The following is a 21,061-nucleotide window of genomic DNA, read 5'->3' on the forward strand; positions in this document are numbered from 1 at the left end:
CAGTACTAATAATTGAAGTCATAAAGTGTCTCAAGTACATTAATTTAATCAATACCACAGATTTCTGCAATTGCTAACCTGGTGAAGAAAATAAATTAAAATATTTGAGTTATATAAAAATATTTTTAAAAAGCCAATAGATTTGGGACATACTATTGCTGATTTATCATTATTATAGATATGTACCTTCCCCCCCCTTAGCTTTGCAAAAATAATAGGAAATGGAAAATGTTATGTGTTTACAATTTGAACTGAAATGCATGAAAACAAGAATGGGTTAAATGTCTTTTCTTGAAATGATGTAACTTACAGAGTTTCACCGAAGAATAATAGCTAAGATTCTACAACTCAGAAGAATCAAAAGATACTGCAGTAACACAAAATTGACTTTTAATGTTTGTTTACCAGTTCATTGTATCTTACAGAAAATGAAAACATTTTTTTTTTTTTTTTTGGTAATACAGATTGGTTTTTCTCCTCAGATTTGTACTCAGTAGGTATTAAATGCCTTTAAGTACTGATTGTTCTTTTAATCAGGTGGTTTAATGACTTTTGAATTTTGCATTTCTTTTGTTGTACATCGTTGCTGCTCTGGCAGTAGTGAGCTATGATACAGTTCACTTATCAACAAAATTATGTCAGTTATCCATTGATTGTTCTTGATGCATTCTATGCTGAAAACTGACAGGTCATTCCCTTTTAATCCTCCCCTCCTTAGTGGTCAGCTACTCCATGAGACCACCATATTCTTTGGAGCACTGAAATCAAGAAACCCAGTATGGCTGCCAGCAACCAAATCAGAATCTCTTTTGAGTCTACTTCTAATTGCCAAAATAATAAGCAACTATATTATTGCATACAATAAAGCTTTAACAGGTACCGGCCCCCTTTCTATGACAGAAAGTTTGAATTTACAAATACCATATTTGACTAAAAATTACTGTGATAAAATATGGCAGCAGTCATTTAAAGATGGTTTCCAGTGTTAATGTGACTTATTTTCATTTCCATTCCTTCTTTTCATATGAATCATTTCTTTTTGTGTTTTCAAATGTAGGTAACTCAGTGGAATTTTCAAATCAACTTTGTTCTTTATATGGGCCACAAGTGTTAATTATGGACAAAATGATCAAAACAGGATTTCCTAACCCAGACTCCCATCTCATCCCTCTGATACTCTTGGAACCCTAGTCTGAGGAGTAATTTCTGAATTTGTCAGTGCTATGCTGACTTTCTGTTAGGAATTGTATTTGGATAACTTTTCTTTTTTAGAAATTCTTGATGAGATATCTTGGAGAATGAAGTAGGAAAATAGACATTGGTGGAAAACAGCAAAATAAGAACATTAAAAAAACCCTTACTCAGGTAGAAGTCCAAAGGGATAAGAGGATTCTGATCCTTGGAGGGAAGTCAGAAGATAAAAATTCTGCCCAGCAGTATTCATTCTGTTAAGGTTTTTTTTTCTTTCTTTTTTTTCTTTTTTTACAAGCATGGAAAAATGGTGTGCAATCAGTATAGATTTTATTTAGCTAACAGTCACTCCAGAGATTTTGATCAGCACCAATTCCAATACTAGTAAGTATTCAAAAGTTAAGAAACACTACTATGCTTAATATTATAAAGGTAGAGTTCTGCAGCAATAACTGAAAATAATATATCTGCCTCAACAGAAATTTGTTCCCACTTGGATTTCCAATAAAATTCTTGTAATGTGGGTCATAATCATTCAAGTATGGGCTTCCTCCAATAAGCTAACCCCCGTATTGGAGGTGTTAAAGTTGTTATTTTGGAGATACCCCTCTTTAAATAATATATTCATCTTTTCCTAGACCGTTCAGGTATTTTTAATTTTGAAGTTTGAGTTCTAGTTATATCAGCAGTGTGTTTGAGTTGAACTTCACAATCTCTTTGGATTTATATTTTTGTACAATTTGCATATCCAACCTAATGTAAAAAGTGCATGCATACATTGTCCTCTTTAAATATTAAAGCATCGGGAATTTCCCAGATCTACTTCGACAAAAGAAATGGCCTACTTTTATTTACAATATTTTGTCTAAATAATGTATGGATATAATTATGGTTTCATGGACTTCCGATTGTTCTATACCTTCCACATATGTAACTCTACATTTATATAGAGTGAATTTATTAGAATTATTACAGAGCTTTAAATGCAACCACAATCAATTCAGGAAACAGATTTATTTACTCATGTTCACGGGAGGAAAATCTACATAAAAACATTCATGAAAGCATACCAGCTATGTCATACTTGGATTATTATACTAAATCCCATTTATTAGAACTCATTGCGAAACAATGGGAAACCATGAAATGTAATTTGAATACAAATATTGGTCCCTGCGGGGTCTCAACAGTCATAAAAATATAGGAAAACAGAGCTTTATTTAATATTGGAGCTGCTAATGTCTAAAGTTGTTTTTCTGAAGCTGGTCTTACCCTTTCATTTACAGCCTTGAAGATTTTAGTGTAAACTCTTTCTTTGCTGAGAGCTTCCACATTTCATTTGAGCCTAATGACGACCAGCAAGGAAAGTGATATCATTGACCACATTTTCTATATGGAGGAAGGTTTAGAACCACTTGTTCACTTTTTTCCTCCCACACAGGCACCAGTTGGGCTTTCTAGTAAACATACAAATAAGAATAGTAAGAATTTTGAATGTCGGGTCCGTATTTGTTTAGGCAAGTGTATAGTTATACATTATTTTGGTGATTTAAATTTTATTCATGTAAGGTAAATAAGGAAATATTAAATAGTTTAAAGTTATTTTTATAGGACAATAATATTTCATAGGCTAACATAAAATCAAGCTGCTAAATTTTACAATTTTTCTGTCCAGCAGTTTATCTATATAACTGCCCTGAGTAGATGCTAATGCTGCTTAGCAAACGGCCCTTAGAATTTAAATATAATTCAGTAAAGCTACTCAAAAGATAGAACCATTCTTCTCAGGCATGTGTAATTTTAATTAAAAGAAGATAGGAGTCTTTCACTGGTTAAATATTATCTGCTTATTTACGTTTCGTACTTCATATAAATGGGGTTATTAAGGAGTTTTAACTGTGCTTGTTAATATGCATTGGAGTCCATATGAATTTTTTTAAATTTTTATTGGTCAAAAGGCAGGATTTTTAAGAGTAAAACATTGTGTCTATTGCAGACTTGAAATAATATCTTTTAGAAAAGTGTAGATTGTCCCATGTGTAACTGAGTTTTGTGCAATCTCTCAGAATCTCAGTTTATGTAAAGAAGCCTGTATTTCAAATCTGTTGCTCTAATTTGCTGATTGTAGTACATTTCAAAATTGTACAAATGTGTAAAATTTGTGCTTGTGGGAGCTGCTGCTCTGAGTAGCCGTGCTTCCCTTAATTTAATCCTAGCAATTCTCAAGCTATCGTGTGCCCCATTCATGAAAGGATACTTCGCTGGGATGATGTAGCCGAAACAGTTTGGCTCTAAAGCCTCCTTGTGTAGCGCTTCCCTTAAAATTGTATTAATTTATAATATATACTGAGTGATAGCTTTACAAAAAAACCAAATTGATGAATTGGTCTTTATGAAAATGACTCTTTACAGTAAGTAAAAAAGGGTTATCACAGTTTTGGTAAAACTTGCATGAGTTCGTATTGAAAAAAAAAAAAACACCTTTCACATGTTCTCAATGACCTTGACACTGGCGTGCTCTAGGGGCACCCTCAGTTGTATGCTCTGAAGCAGTAGACGCCATACAGCTTATGCTTTTTGTCTGGGAAACCCACAAAGCGCACGGCAGCCTCAGTAGGACTGCAGCGCCTTCTTGGCCTAGAGATGGGGTAGCGGACACTGCCATCCGCCAACCAGCCCGCATCACAGCGGTCGTATCCCAGAAGTTTCCAGGCAGCGAAGATCTGGCCCACTTTGGCAATCTGAGCACCATCGTTGAGACAAGCCTGCACCGCTTCATCATAGGTCAGCTTGGTGGGGTGGATCAGGTAGTAAAAACGGCCTGTGGAGGAGGAGAGAGAGAGCGCGCGTCAAAGGCCTGTCTGCGACTGCGCCGTACAGAGACCGAAGGAGCCCAAACGGAAGCGTTTCTCGAGGGAGGGGGATAGAGAGCAATGTCTATAAAGCTCTGGGAACATAGGATTGTCACTTTAATGTAGTGCCCCTCAGTCATTTGCTGTTAAATTAACTTATTCCTTGCCCCTTAGTATGTGTTCAGACATGCCCTTTTATAGCTTGAAAACAGAAAAGGGAAATGACAGTTGCAGTTTCTGTTAGCTAATTAGTGACTCAAAGGGCCCTTCTGTAGCACTAGAGCGAGAATTCCATGTTAAAAGCAAGAGCTATTTAAATTCTAGCTGTAGCAAGACTGAGCCCCAGCACAAGTTTCTGGAGAGGCAAAATTTGAATGTGAAAAGATCAAAACACATTCCTGACATAAAAGTCCATTTAAAAAAACTCAAAAGCCCTCAAGTCCTTTTCATTACAGGTATCAATAAGACATTATTCTTATTCAGAGACTACAGTATGAAAATGCAAAAAATACAGGAAGTCACTTGCCATAAATAATACGGACTCAGAATGCGAATCCAGTCTGTTCACCTACTAGCAAAGAGAATGAATTTTTTTTTTCAACTTCTCTCCGTGGGAGCCCTGACACCTAACCATATCTTGATTTCACAAGAAAGAGCAAGTTAGTCTCCACCACTTACTGAGTAAAGTTCATTACTGAGATGCCTTCAATGTGTATTAAATATGCATACAATGTGTGAAGTATGACACCGACTGTGGTGAAACAATGAAGATTATCTTAGACTTTTAGTTTCAGGTAGCATACAGTCACACTCTTTTATCTGATTACCCTTTGCAATGTGATGTCTTCTTGCCCTCCATTACCTACAGATTATTGAAGAATAAATTAATGCTTGCCAATTCTTCCGTGACTAAAACAATGCGATTTGGAGGGAAGGTAGAGGCCACCGCAACATTAGCTACAAGGTTCGTTCTGTCATCCACACCAGAGGTCCCCAAACTGGAGCACAAGAGTCCACTGGAGTTTTGTTAGAACACAGCCACACCCATCCGTGTAGAATTGTCTATGGCTGTTTTGTGTTACAGTGTACAAAACCACATTGACTGGTTGCAACAGAGACCCTGTGGCCCACAAAACCAAAAATATTTATTATCTGGCTCTTCACAGAAAGTTTGTTGATCCCTGATCCCTTGCTATTTTTCCTAAACCATGTCATCAGGGAACAAAAATATAAAATGATGGGGCCAGTGTTGGCTTTATGGATGTGTGACCTGTACAGTTACACAGGGCCTCATGCTTGCTTTAACCTACTGCTGTCACCATCTTAAAATTCTTAAATTTTTTTTTAACGTTTATTTTTGAGACAGAGAGAGACAGAGCATGAATGGAGGAGGGTCAGAGAGAGAGGGGGACACAGAACCGGAAGCAGGCTCCAGGCTCTGAGCCATCAGCCCAGAGCCCAACGTGGGGCTCGAACTCATGGACCGCGAGATCGTGACCTGAGCTGAAGTCGGACGCTTAACCGACTGAGCCACCCAGGTGCCCCAAATTCTTAATTTTTGTATGAGGAGCCCTCATTTTCATTTTGCACTGGGCCCCACAAATTACGTAGCTGGCTCTGGATGGAGCAAGACAGGGCTGGGGGTTACATGGAAGGCAATCAGCAACACCAAGGCAACCTGATCTCTCTTCTTCTGCTTTCACATCCAGTGTTACTGCTACTTAATTTTTCTTGCCAAGTTCTCTTTACTCTGAGCTCTCTCCTGATGGTGCGCTTTGCTGACCAACCCTGAACATAACTGGCTTTGTAATTTAGAGAAGGAGAGTATGACTCGGAAGCTACCTTCACTTCATTAAGAGCTCTGTATCCCAGGGCACGCATCTGTATTGCGCACAGGGGCAGCAGCATCTTTGTCAATAAGAAAGAGAACCCTTACAGTTTAAACTATTTTATGATAATCTGATACAATAAAACCTAAGAATAGTGGCAATAAGCATTTTTGCTTGCCCTGGGTGGATATTTTAAAAAATTATGACAGTGAAGAACTTTACATGTTCAAACGGGAACAGTGTATCAAAACCATGTTCTTTTCTAATTGGTAAGATTAAAAGTTGAGCGTGGCATTAGAGTATGCATTGGTCCCCAGGATAGGAAAGAAGGCAGTACAGTTAATAGCTTACCATTGAAGTTAGATGTAAAACAGAAAACATCGTATCTGCTTTTATCTTTGTCCCAAAACCCGTAGTTCCTGACACCGGGCACCGTGTTCTGGCCTCCACAGGGTTCCCTGGGCTTTGTGATGGGATATTGCACAGACCCGTCACTGAGCCAGCCGGCGTTGCACCAATCCAGCCCGCCCCGCCAGGCGTCGTACAGCTGGTCAAAGGAGGCAATCACAGCATCCTGGTCCAGACAAGCCTGCTGTGCCTCGTGAAAATTGAGATTGTAGCGCCCCAGTCGTGGGAAGTAAGGGAACACCACACCTGTCCAAAGGAGAGGCCAAGGGATTAGTGGTACAAAAAGGAACAACTCTGAGCAAATGCCACTTGATTGGTGAAAACCTAACAGAATCTCCATCCAATGAAGTTGCAGTTTTTGGTCAACTTGAAATGGTTTCTCACGGTCCCTTTTCCTCATCAACAGTGTCTCAGCTCTGAGCATGTCATAGTCAGCTATGCTTTTTCATAACTTCGGTGATTTTACCCTTTTGCTAAGAGCTCAATCCAAGCCTTAAAATTCTCTTTGCTGGAATGATTCATCCACAGGTTATGTTTTTCAAATAGCCTCCCTTGAGAATTTACCTTCTGCTACTAGTCACTAATCTTAAAAGGGATTTCTACTGAGTCCTTTTCAGCTGGGAAAAAGTCAATATTGAATACTAATAGTGGTAGAGGGTATAGAAACAGTGCTCAGAGAGAAGGTATTTTGTTTTTTCCATGTTTTTCTTAGTAATCTTTCTTATATAATTAGTAATTTGTTTAATATAGCCTTTTAAATGTATGAACAAACACGGTAACAAATGATTCAAATGTAGGTATATACTTGCTTTTACATATGTTTCTAAAACTTACAGAGAAGAAATTTTCATTTAGGAGGTTTCTTATTTGGAGAAACTCTAAAGTGAGTTTACATGTCTAGCAAAAACCTAATTAAGCACCCATACTTCATATTAATAAGATAATTCTTTCCAGTGTAGCACAACCTCCATAGAGAGTATCCTGACTTTATCCTTTTTTTTCTGTTTATTTATTTATTTATTTATTTATTTAAAAAAAAAAAAAATTTTATTTATTTATTTATTTATTTTTGAGACAGAGAGAGTCAGAGCATGAATGGGGGAGGGTCAGAGAGAAGGAGACACAGAATCTGAAACAGGCTCCAGGCTCTGTGCTGTCAGCACAGAGCCCGATGCGGGGCTCGAACTCACGGACTGCGAGATCATGACCTGAGCCGAAGTCGGCCGCTTAACTGACTGAGCCACCCAGGCGCCCCTTATTTATTTTTGAGAGAGAGAGAGAGAGAGAGAGCGCGCGTGGGGGAGGGGCAGAGATAGAGAGAGAGGCAGAATCTGAAGCAGGCTTCAGATTGTGAGTTGTCAGCACAGAGCCCGAACTGGGGCTCGAACTCTTGAACGGCGAAATCAGGACCTGAGCTGAAGTCAGACGCTCAACTATCTGAGCCACCCAGGCTTCCTGTGACTCTTATCCATTTCAACTTTTAGTGTAGCCCTTAATCTTATTTTAATTTTTCTGTCCTTGAATGGTGCAGCTAAAATGAAAGGTTTCATTTAAAAATATTTCTATTACTATTTTTCAGCTTTCATATTCGTATATTGAAATTTGAAACTAGCTTTTAAAAACATTCTTTATTGCAAATTGAAAAATAGAAAAACCTTCCCAAAACTTGTCCTATACAAGGTAGATACAGAATAAACATCTTTTGAGTTAATGCCAAAGAATTAAGTAAAATATTTGAGAATGCAAAAGCACTTAACAAATGTGAACAGTGTGACTTCGGCACTTGACTTTGCCTGGGAAGATGCAATTACTTTCCAAAAGCATTCTTTTTGGTCAGATCATCACTAGCGGTCATTGAACCCTCTCATAACTTTCTGTACAATTTCCTTAAAGGATAATAATTACATCACAAGGAAGCAAAGTTGTATCATTTGCCGGACTTTAAGAAAGACCACTGCATCAAAATGTCTCCCCATAAAAGACTGTTAATTTACAAACATTAAAAAAAGGGGGTACACCTGGGTGGCTCAGTCAGTCGAGCATTGGACTTTGGCTCAGGTCATGATCTCATGGTTCATGAGTTCAAGCCCCACATCAAGCTCATTGCTGTAAGCACAGAGCCCTCTGTCCCCCTCTCTCTGCCCCTTCCCCACTCATTCTCTCTCTCTTTCAAAAATAAACATTATAAATAAATAAATAAATAAATAAATAAATAAATAAATAAATAAAAGACTATTAATTTAGAGTGGTTATTCAAGGCCTTGCCTTGGATTTTTTACTATAATTAGAAATGATTAATACTTGAGCATGTGGAATATGAAAAATTGTCCCACTGACACAGTAATTGGTAGGTTATATCACAAGTGCTATTTTATGAGACCGCAGACCCTATTCAAGATGAATGTACAATTGACTAATAGTGTAACCAGGACACAGGAAATGTTTTCTTTTATAAGTTGTCCTGGAAGACTCTACAAGAAGAAATTTCAATAGCCTAAATCAAGTCCTGTCCACCCAGGGCCTCTGCAGGACACGTTTGTCCCTCTAGGGCAGTCCAGCTGGCACTCTTCACTGGAGGCAGAGATCCAGGAAGGCTTCCTGATCTCATCCTGCCTTCTCAGGTTCTTGGCTGAGGGATCTGTAAGCTGAATCAGAGCCAAAAGGAAGGAGGAAAAGACTCTGTCAGTTACCACTGCCCCCTGCAGTGATGGGGGTGGAGGGGAGCCTGAGATGGTTCTATCTAAGAAGACCTATTTCCAGGCATCCAGCTAAGAACCCCAGTTAGTGCTGGAAGGATCTGCTGTAGCCCTGCCTGTCCCCTCATGCCTTTCGTCCTCTTTGCTCAGAACTCCAGCAATGCCAATGAAAAGAGAAACAATTAATTTATCCAGTAGAGATTTCCTTGGCAGCTAGACCCCAAGTGAAAGGAAAATCTCAAAGTGTTTCAATCTGGAGAAAGAAACCATTTGGGTTGGATTTTGTTTCCCAGATGTCTCAAGATGGAAATAGTGGAGAATGTAGGATATTTTAATTTGTAATAATTTTAAAGACCTAGACAACCTTTCTGGTTTAAACTCACTGTGGTATATTTGGTGGACTATCATGGACATTAGGAAAAAATTTTCTTTAGTGGTTATTCTTGATGAACAATTGAATGTTACTGAAACACGATTGATTCAGTTCCAAATTTAGTGTACTGTATTTTTATTTAAGTTCTTTCCAAATTTAACATAACTTCATGCAACCCCTTCTTAAAATCAAAGTGAAACCCTATATGACAACTTTATTATTTTTTAATTGTAGGAATAAATGGTCAACTTATTGTTATACCAACTCAAAAGATTTACTTGAATTTTAATGTTTGATGATTATGGAAATAATACATTCCAGGCAAATCAGGGTCATTTTCTATGTCTTAGCCAAAGTTGTAGAAGTTTCACTGTATTGAGCACATTGGGTGGACACATTTCAATAATCTTGATTCTTACAAGCAGGGGCATTTCTGAAACTACATGTTTGTTAGCATTTTATTTATTTACTTGTTTTGCTTCCATCGAGTTAATATTTTAATATCTAAGACTATAATTGCAGAAACCTTGGCTCTGTGGAAAAATGTGTAATTCCTACAGCTGAATTATGGAGCAAATGGTTATTGCTTTCATCCAGCATTACAAAAATAAGAAAGGTTACACTTACACAGGTGACACCAAGGGTGTGTGATTATTTTCCACGTATGATTATTTTATAGTTATATGTCAAAATGTTATCAAAAACCATATCTTTTCCCATGAAGGGCTGGTATGTATCACGACAAAGGAGATTAATAAGAATGATACATTGTATGGAAAAGAATAATATCAAATGATGTGAGAAGTTCAGTTAGTTGAAGTATGTTTTGAAAACACATTCCTTAATATTTATAATTTCGCAGTCCAATTCACCCTAGTTGTTGGCAAATAACAATTTGTTAGACACATAAGATGTTCATACCATGGCCCATATGAAAGCTAATGTAAATTTCAGTAACTTTATAAAGTAAATATATTCAATAGCAAAAAGACAGAAATCATGGAGTATAATTTTACTGTCTTCAGTGCCTATCAGTTCTGTACACATCCTGTACACATATATATCTGAAATTATTTTTCTATTTGTAAAAGTTCTCATACTATATTTTTGTATATTTGGAGCTGTTGTCACCAGTGGAAAACCAATACGGTGGAATGTCGGAAGCACAAACATCAATGTCTTTTTCGTATCTTTATTTATATATGTGTTGATTGCTGAGATGATTTCTGCAGACCCAGTTATTCATTAATTTCTGGTGACATGAATTTCTTCATTATATTGACATGAGGCTATTCTCTTGTTGGGTGCTGTTTTGGGCACAGTGGGTAATCGGGAGTAATCAGAGGGTGTTACCCTACCCAAGATTCTATATGAAGAAATTGTTTGCACGGCTAACTCCAATTTACATGTAGTTCAGTCTCTCAAAAAAATGTATAATTTTTTTTTGTCAGTGTGATTCAAAAAGTTCCTAAGTCACAACTAAGAGCAAGGCACTGTACTCGGTTCTCTAGGATACAGGTTTGGGGTGTGCCTGTTACTGAAGACAGCTCATGATTTGATATGCAGTTTGAATCCAAGACAGAATAAAATCTTGGAACATAAATACAAAGCATATAATTTGGACATCTTGAAGAAGAATGATTTTTTCCTAATTAGAAAAATTCTTTGGAGAACATAGCATTTAGTCTCTAATAAAGGCCCAATATAATTTAAGACATTGTTACAATTACAGTTGAAAAGGCAGCATAGTCATGACATTTAAAATGATATTAGTTTTTCGTGCTCTTATTTATGCACATGAGAACATTGACAAGGAGCTTGAGTGAAAGCTGCCTGATTGGTAGATGGTGACATTAAGAATGTAAATGATGAAAAAAAGTCAAAAACTGGGGTGGAGCTAGTAAGTGGTAACTGCAAGCTTGCTTTTGCACATGCAGTTTATTTGAGCCTTTAAAACACACCTTGCTCCTCTATCCCAGACTATGTGGAAACTATCAAGTCACTTTCAGGCAGCAAGCAAGCTCCTGAAATTTTATCCTCCAAGGGTTAGCTTAAATTTTTTGTGTGCAATTGCATTTTAAAATATGTGTCCTTATCTCTTCTTGCAGCGGGTGTAGATAAAATAATATGCTTTCTGAGTTTTTCTTGAAAAATATTCAGTAGAAATAGGGTTATATAAAGCAAGATAAAATGAGATGCCATCATCATAATTTCTGAAGCTGGACAATAGTATATGGGGGGTCAGTGTTTCTACTTTTCCAAATATTTGAAATTGGCTATAATAAAAATTTGTATCCCACCCTATTGCTGAGCTTAGAGCCCTAACCCAGTCCAGGTGGATGCTGACTGTCTATGGCATCTGGTGTTCACATGTTTACCTTTCAGGAGTTTCTCTCTCATGCCCACAATGCCCTCTCCCTTGCTTTTTCACACTCTCTACCCTTTGGAAGGACTCTTTCATCTTTCATGGTCCAAATCAAGTGTTGCTTCCTACTTTTCATGGCCCCTGCATGGCAGGCATATTTTGTTTTCTGTATTTAAAAGTTTAAACCCCTTTTATCTAACATTCAATCACTTGTAAACTATTTACTGAGCACTAATTTTATTCTTGGCACTTGACTGCCCTCAAGTAGATTGTAGTTAGCAAGTGGAGACAAGCAAGTTTACAAATATTTACAAGACAAAATGTGATGAGAGCTAAATGGAAAGCTGTGTAAGGTGCTGTGAAAACATCACAGCTTAGGAGAGGAGGCAGAAGGTACGAGATAGAACTCTGATCTTATTCTCTGAAGATTTGTATTTTCTTCACTTGTTTAGAAATGGATTCATGTATATGAGGTTAAATGTTAAAATGTTAGCTTTTTCAAGGCAGGTCCACTGGTTACTGATGGCTTCTACCCTTTCTGTAGCACACAAGAAAGATGGAAAAACACTACCTGCAGTGAGGGGAATTTTAACAGCTACCATGAGTACACCAATTAATGCAGTATGACCGAAAGATAGTTTGTCGGTTATCCCCCAAATAACTCTGGGACCTTTAGGAATCCTCTCAAGCGGGGAGCTGCCAAAGACTGCTGTCTTTTTGAAGCCTCTGGTCTTCTCTCCAACAGAGAATTTCTCCTTCCCGTGAATCCCTGGATCATAGTGGATAAAGGCATAGGCTTCTTCCAATGCCTTGGTATCAAATTCTAATTCTAGCTCTTACCACTGGCCATGTTACCTTAGAAAAGGAGTTTTCCCTAAGTCTCATCTGTCAAGTGGGATTACTGCAAGTGGGCAAAATACATAGTGAGCACGATTATAGCAACTGGTTTGTACCCACTTACTTTACCAAATTCTACCTGATTTCATTTATTTATTTTAATTGAAGTGTAGTTGACCTACGAAATTATAACTTCTGCCTTATTTTAAAATACTTACTTTGTAAAGTATATTAGGATCTTTAATGGCCTGTAAGACTTTTGAATTAAAAGAACCAAGGCTTGGAAATCTTTATATCTCCTGGCACCAAAACAGTCCTTGGAAAAATATTTATCAGTTAAATTGGTTTCTTGGACACATTTGCTTGGCTCGTATGCTTATGGGTTATATGGTATGGAAGTGTTCCAGTAGGGCGGAAAGCATGATGATTTGGGATGGTGCAGGGCCTAGGCAGGAAAAAATTATTCTTCTTATAGTTCCTTTTCAGCACCTCTAATTATGTCTTGAGTACAGTCTCAGCTTGACCTTAGAGTGCCTCATCCTCTAACACATGAATCTCCTTTTCAAACAAAGGTAGAGCAGGTTTCATGCTCAAAGCTATTAGCACGCAGGTATCCAGGTGGAAGATAGAAGTATCTTATATTAGTTGTATTTATTTTTATGGTGTCCTTCTATTTCTGGTGAGTTATATGGGTTTCTATTCACTTAAAATTTCATTTTAAAATAAATGTGGAGAGACAGTAAATATGGTATGTGAATTACTTGGGTTTAGGAAATACATGGTATAGAAATAGAATTTTAGAAGAAAAAGTAACTCGATGGGTAGTAACAGTTCAACCTATTATTCGTAGAAAAGGAAGCCAGGTACAGTAAGTATAAATAACTTTCCCCAGTTATAAAACTCATACTGGCAGAGCTGGGACTAACCTAAGAGTCTTGGGACTACTAGCTCAAGGCTCCGTCCACTGTCTGATGCCCCTTTGATAAAGGAAATTGGCTGTCAATTCATATTTGATGGTTAACAGTCTTCTCTAAGCCAATCACTTCTTTTATCTTGAATAATGCTAATGTTTATGGATATTAATGTAAATCAATAAAAACTGAAAGTACAAGGTGACATATAATCAGGAGCCAAGAAGTACAACTAAAACACAAGAGAAGGTCACAAAGATGTACTTTATGATACTGTGCAATTTATTAGATACATAAAGCTAATAAATCTCCATACGTGTGATGGGATTCTATAGGATTCAGAAGGTCACATCTTCAGTGATGTGTTAATGAACCAACACACGTGTGGAAAAGGCACAAGTCTGTCCTAGATGTGAAAGGAGCTTCTAACAAACATATACCTATAGTTTATGTGCCTAAGGACGGAAAGTATTCCAACAATATAGCCATTAGTCATCCTTCAGTGTAAAGAAACACTGAAATTCGTGAATATGAGATATTTTGAGATATGAGAAACAGAGAGGAGTTTCCCTGTTAGTGGGGCATATAGACGATGGGCTTTGGGCAGAGGGGAGGTGGGATGGCGAGGGCACTTTTTATTGTTTAGCATTCTTCACACTTTGGTTTTTAAAACTACTGAAAAGATTGCCTATTTAAGAAATAAAATTCCTCCAGAATGCCTTGAATACGTGGTATTCAGTGTCTAAAAGAGTCTGGACCATTAAAAATGTTTACTTCTTTACTTATTTATTTAAGTAAATCTGGAGGGCACTTTTTTGTTAAATTAAGTTTTCAGTTAGTTGATAGAATACGATTACATGTATTTTAGCTAGCAGATGTCCTTCACAAAAGTTGGCATTATTTGAAACTGAGATAATTTTAGAAGCATAATAAAAATGCATTCAATCTGAATTTCTCAATAACTATGTAATGAGATTTAAATTTTGAATAGCATAAGGCAGTTTCCAAGTATTGTTAATTCAGTTCCACTGCACGTTTCTCCTACTTGCAAATAGCTTCACTTTTACGTATAACCATTGTGTGTACATTTCAAATATGAAAGCTGGAATCAGTGACAGACTGCAAAACACAAAAGAGCAGAAGCATTCCATTCATGGACTTTTGAGTTCTCACATTATCACTGTGGTAACCACTAGACATTACTCATCATGAAAAATGATTAATTATCATTTCCAAGCTTAACATGATTTATAGGTACCTACCTTGCAAATCTAATGCTACCACAGCAGTATCATCTTCTAATCCTTCAATCACCTCACACTTATATCTCCCATAATCCTCCAGGGTGAGGTCTGCGATCACCAGAGAAGCATCATTATCACTGCCTCCCTTCAGAAACACTCTGCCCTGGTAGCCTGCATAGGCTTTCTTGTGATATCCCATGGAAACAAAAACGTCCACTTCCTTGAGGTAATCTGAAGTTAGCTTGGTCCACTTGATTCGGATTTTGTGGGTTCCTGAGCCAAATGCTGTAGGGTCTCGATAAAATTTACATGGCAGTGTAACATTGCCACCTCTATGTGAGAACACCTTGGTTTGTTCTGCTTCTACGAGTAGACGGGGGCCATTTTCTGCTATTAAAAAAAAAAAGAAAGAAAGAAAAGAAAAGAAAAGAACCATTAAGATGCTTGTAGACTTTTTTAAAAAAATAAAATGAAATATGCTATCTATATATCTATACAGGGTATCTGACAAAGCTTCTCTGCATTCTTGAACACAATCTTTTTTGAAGCACATAGAAAGTTACCTCTAATACCTAGAGGGCATCTATAAGGGAGTCATGCATTTGAAACCACTGAAAAAAAGAAGGGTGTTAATTATATTAATTGAGAAGTATTGAGTAGAAAACTCCACAGTCATCAAAATTTGATAATTTAATAGCAAATTCCATTTACTTTTTTCTACATTTCAATATCGAAAATGTAGAAACAAGACCAAGAGAAATGGCATAGTTCCATGACTAATTTCATCAATATAAACCAAAACATCTCAAGATTTCAAACACAACACCTAAGATTTCTAATATAATAAATCTCTATTTTATTTATGGGAAGAATATAAAACTACATGATCAGTTTTCATTGCACTGTTCTGGGCAAAGAACTTAGAATATCCTCACATATGTGGCTTTTATTCAAATATACACTTGTAATATGACATTCTGGAGCATTTCAAGCAGTATGTATATATTTTATTTTCATATGAAGACTAGACATCGGAAAGGTACTTTCAGCCAATGCTTTAAAGAGATTCAGGTTTTGAAATATATCCCTTAAAACTTGAATGTTAAAAGTATATCCAAAGTTACATGTTATTTTCTGATTAACCAAAAAATTACTGGTTCTTTTGTACCCTTAAAATCTCCTTCTACTTCTTGTCTTTGCTTTCTGCTACATTTTGTTTTATAGTTTATCTTATTGCTCCCACCTTTCTTCTTCTTGCCCTTTGGTTTCCCTCCTCCCTCCCCCAAGAACAAGAGAGCCTTCCAGAGAGCACCGCAAGAGTCCAAGCCTGCCAAACCAGCAAGGCTCCTGTTCTCTAGGGAGCCAGCTGTTATTTTCACATCTTGGCTTTCTCTGGGGTTTCCCCTGGTTAGCTCATTGTGCTTTTGACCTTGACAAGGTCTCTTGAGGACGTGCAACATTTGAAAATGAGAAAGCAATTGAAAACCTCTAGGACACACACGCCTTCTCATCTCCACACAGCTTTCGAAGCTTGCCAAAAGCTACCTTTCACGAAGTTCTGCAACTCTTCCTGCCTGCGGCAGGCATGTAGTGAATAAACCTTGGCCATCAGTCATTTAACATATACAGGTCAGGAAGAGTACCCACTCACCTCTGGACAGATCCATGCCTTACTTATTTAATGGCATACATAGGATTCAGATTTTAAAATAAAAAGCATGAGGAATAGAGATGGTACTTTTATTTTTATCATATAGCAATGAGTATTTTAAAATGAATATATTTCATTTAGAAGTCAGCCCAATGCTCAGAAACGGAAAAGTTTAAGCCATTAATGCCTCCACTTGGAATAGATAATAAAATAAGGATAATGGCTTAATTAAAATGAATCATAAATCCAGCTCATTAAGCATTTCCTTTAGATTTTATTCTTTATCTTTTTATTTAGGATCATAGAATCATAAGGGATGAATGGTAAATCTACCCAACTCTACCCTACGTATAATTTTTTTCCCCTACAACATCCCTAATGAGTGCATCCAAGTATCTTCTTTCTGGGAGGAGGAAAGTGCTGTCGACTGCTCAGTAGAGCCTGAAGGGTGTAGGGAACATCTCCTACCTGGTTCCTGGAAGGACACCTGCTCCAGGAGGTTGCAGTCTCATGATTCTTTGAAGGCTTTCACTTTGAAGTTAAAACCAATGTCCAAATACACAGGGATAGGGGATATTATTAAGTATTCTTATACTTAGAATTATGTCTGACCAAAAGTAAGCGTGCACTCACTGCTGACTCTTCCTACTGCATAGATTTTGCACAGTATTTCTCAAATATGGTATTGCCTGATATTGAGCCTAATTTTGGCATATATTAACCTTCCACAGTTCTACTTATAAAGTTATGAACCATGTGGGGTGACAAATACATAAAATGCCACTTGTGTCATAAAGGAGATGTAGAAATTATTGTGTGGTTTTACATAATCATAAGGTGTTCCAGAATGAATACAAGGTCTGAGTGTTTCATAAATTAAAGAGTTCAAGCAAAGATCAAAACCCTTGTACAAGGGACTGAGACTTCTAATTTTTTTTTCCTGTGGTTACCTGCACATCATCTCGTAGTATTTTAGAATTACAGGTTTCTGATTTTTTTTTTTAGGTACTATTTGCTTATAATCCAACATTGTGAGTAGGTGATGATTTATGTGGTAAAATATTGAGAATTGAACAGACACCAAAAATCCACTGATTTCCCACAAAATAATTTTTCTAACAAGGCTGTCAGAATGTATAAAATTCTACCATTCTTGTTTTTTGGGAAGGGAGGTTGGGGTGTTGTGGTAATCAATGCCACAAGTCTGTGGCTGAAATTCAAAGAACTCTAAGAAAGATGTGCAATATGTAACACATTGGGTGACTGAGGGCCATCAATGTTCATTAGCCTACACCCCCAGCCTGGCATTGAGAACAATGGTTTTTTGTTTGTTTGCTTGTTTTTAGAAGATTGACACTGCACATGATACAGCACTGAGGATCGTTGGTGAGAGTGATCTGTTGCAGAACAAGTGAAATGTAGGAAGGAGCACTGGCCAGTGAGTCAGGAGCTCGGGGTGTTTGACTGACTGGTCTGCCTCATGAGAACATTCAGTTTAAGATTCTTGCCAGGCTCCTCATGACAGGCAATCATGTTAGGGGTCAGCCAGGAAACATCAGCTAGAGAGGGGAGAAGGCAGATACAAAGAACAGAAAAGGGAATCAAGTGTGCGCATGACAAATTTTGCACCCATCTTGTCTAGGGTAAGTCTTGAATCTCATCATTGGATGCAAACACCTAAGTGCCTTGAAATTAATGTTTAAATCAGCCTGTTTGATAAGTAGGCAGTTGCAAAGCAAATAAAAAACAAGGGATAAAAATCAACTTTGATCATCAGAATGAGAATTGCTTGGTTTCCTTTTTTTTTTTTTAATAAAAAGTATGAAAGAATAAAACTAGGCAACATACATATGCTCATTAGGAAGGACTGGATTTTTTTTTTAAAGTTTAATTTGTAAGTAACAGAAATTTCCTATTTCTATTAGTGTCCAAGACAGTGACTTGACAGATTTGATGCCCTTCAAAGACCACAGTTGTCTCCAGGGGAAACAGCAGGCCCTCATTATTATTTTACAGATTCTGCTGTGAAATCTAGAGGACATCATTCAGTTTCACCAAATTATTAAAGCATCGGCATGACCAAACAACAGATCTTTGCATTGCTGTGTAATTTATATGAAGTCTTTTAAACAATAGGACAAAAGCAATTAGTTGCAGAGAAACAATTTAGAAATATGGTATTGGACTATTACCCATTGTTTTTCATTCCTTTAAAAGTGTCATTACTATTATTATTATTACTTAGCAGTTCATTGCCAAAGAAATGTATGTAACAGAAAAAAAGAGAAGGTGTTACAAATCGAAGTTTGCCTTGTAAAAAATTTTTTTTCATGTTGATTCATTTTTCAGAGACAGAGAGAACACAGCGTGAGCTGGGGAGGGGCAGAGAGAGAGGGAGACACAGAATCCGAAGCAGGTTCCAGGCTCTGAGCTGTCAGCACAAAACCCGACGTGGGGCTCGAACTCACCCTGAGATCATGACCTAGGCCCAAGTTGCCTGCTTAACCTACTGAGCCCAGGCACCCCTTAAAGTCTGTCTTTTAAAAGTGAATTGCAGATTCTGCCAAATAACCAATGTTAGTATTGGTCACTTTCTCAATAGGGTACACAGATGAAGTAGCCTCAAGACTTGAGGATTTCTTAGATTAATAAAATGTAAAAAAATAAAATAAAACAATAAAACTGGGGAACATATTTAAGATGGCTAAACAAGGACATTAAAAATACTCTTCTCCCAAGAAAAAACTCCACCAGCATCATTTGAATTCTTTTTATTGTGGTAAAATGTACATGAAATTTGCCACTTCAATCATTTTTAAGTATACATTTCATTGGCATCAATTACTTTCACAGTGTTGTGTAACCACCACCACCACCAGTATTCCTAAAAATTTTTATCACTTCAAAGAAAAAGCTAATTCCTCCCTGGCATTCCAAACTGGGAGGCAAAAATTCAATTGTCAGCTCCACGCTGAGTCATTTGAGAAAATTGCACAGGTTTTAAAAATGGTTCCTTATTTTTGTGACATTTGTTACCACTTGGCTGGTTTAGATCTGTGAGACTAACACTGTGGAAGGTGTTAGTTTCCTTAGGGCACACAGACTGGTTCTAGGTAGTTTCACCATAAGCATCCTTGCTGCAAGTATTTTTGCTACAAATATTCAGCTGCATGAATAAATGGTAAAGGCAATTTTGCCATAAAAGATTAAAAAAAACACAACTGGTTGCACTTTTGGTTTGGTAGTTTGTTGGTTTCATCAACTGGTTGACAGTTTGGTTTTATTTCTTCGTTGATGCAGTACTCCCATTTTATGTTACATAAATTTTAGCCTTCGTACAGTGACACAGAGTTTGAACCCATGTTTCCCATAGAACTTTGGAATGTCTCAAAGGGACAGGTGACAATATGCCAAGAACAAACAACAACATAACAGGCTTTTCTATTGCGATACAAAGCTCAGTTACAGATGTGAATCCTCATATTTGGAAACTGTTAAGTCTCTTAATGAAGGAAGAGATTGTAGAGAAGAAAGGAGAAGCGAGCTGAACAACGAGTTGAATCAACAGGGAATGAAGACTTTGAAGACAAGTGCTTAGGAACCATCCACAAAACAAAATCAATTCTTTGCTTGTATTGCCATGACTGTGCACACATTTTAAATGTATTCAAGTATTTTGTATTTCGTAATAAAGTCTTTTTAATTTTGCTATTCCTAATTCATATTTAATTATGCCCCTTTTTTAAAGTTTATTTTTTTTTATTTTGAGAGAGAGAGAGAGAGAGAGAGAGAGCGAGAGCACACGCAGGGTAGGAACAGAGAGAATCCCAAGCAGACTCCACACTGGCAGCTCAGAACATGATGTGGGGCTCGAACTCACCAACCATGAGATCATGACCTGACCTGAAATCAAGAGTTGGATGCTTAACCACCTGAGCTACCCAGGCACACCTCATTATGCCCTTTTAAATGAATGTGCCTTTTAAAAAAAATTTTGTAGTTTTTTATGGCACAGTGGTCTTACTGCCAGTTAGTTAGGCCATGAAAATATCTGCAGCACAAATGCTTGTGGTGAAGATGCTTATGGTGAAAATACCATATATAAGCCAAACCTGTTGGAGAATGAGCACCTGAGATGGGTTTCTGTCTTCATGGCTGTGCTTAGCATAATCTGCTGCAAATGACCGCTCTGTCTCTCTAGGCCATGCCTTGTTAACATTGTTCCTCCAGAATCAGGTAGGGCCTGGCGGCAACAAGGGTCTAGGACTGCCACGGGCTGGTGCTGCCTAGCGCCTCAGCCAGCTATGGCAGTGAGACGTGGGTGTGACGGGGTTTGCCTTATATCCTGATGTAGCTCCAAGATAAACACATTTTATAGACACAATTAAAGATACCTGTTAAGAGCCCAATATTTAAGCAGAATATATAATTGAGATCTTGGTTTCTCACTGTACCTCACACATTACATTTGAGTAGGATGCATAATTTCGGAAAAAAGTAAGGAGCATCTTACTCATTTAGCTGAGAATATTTTGTTTCCTTCAAACTGGAATGACTCTAGTTTTTTCCTGAAGTTGCTCACCAGGAGTCAGAGCCTCCCATTGTTTGGCTATGATTCTGTTGTGTCTAGTCAGCTGTGCATCAAAAACTTTTATGAGGGCCCTTTCTGCTGTCTTGGCTGCCCCCCTCGGTCCCCAGACAGCC

At 37.4% G+C, this 21,061-nt stretch overlaps 1 protein-coding gene across 2 annotated transcripts in view; it reads right to left on the bottom strand.

The window, feature by feature from the left end:
- Positions 1 to 481: 481 nt before the first annotated feature.
- HAPLN1 (hyaluronan and proteoglycan link protein 1) overlaps positions 482 to 21,061 on the bottom strand; it is a 72,695-nt gene continuing 52,115 nt past the window's right edge. For both annotated transcript variants that reach the window (XM_042942898.1, XM_042942905.1), the window contains 3 exons: positions 14,725 to 15,096; positions 6,224 to 6,526; positions 482 to 4,012 (listed from right to left, as the gene is read on the bottom strand). In XM_042942898.1, coding sequence (XP_042798832.1) covers positions 3,723 to 4,012; positions 6,224 to 6,526; positions 14,725 to 15,096 — 965 coding nt within the window. In that variant the 3' untranslated portion in view covers positions 482 to 3,722. The remainder of the gene's footprint in view (positions 4,013 to 6,223; positions 6,527 to 14,724; positions 15,097 to 21,061) is intronic.

The sequence above is a fragment of the Panthera leo genome, chromosome A1 (assembly GCF_018350215.1).
Source record: "Panthera leo isolate Ple1 chromosome A1, P.leo_Ple1_pat1.1, whole genome shotgun sequence".
Classification (NCBI taxonomy): Eukaryota; Metazoa; Chordata; class Mammalia; order Carnivora; family Felidae; genus Panthera; species Panthera leo.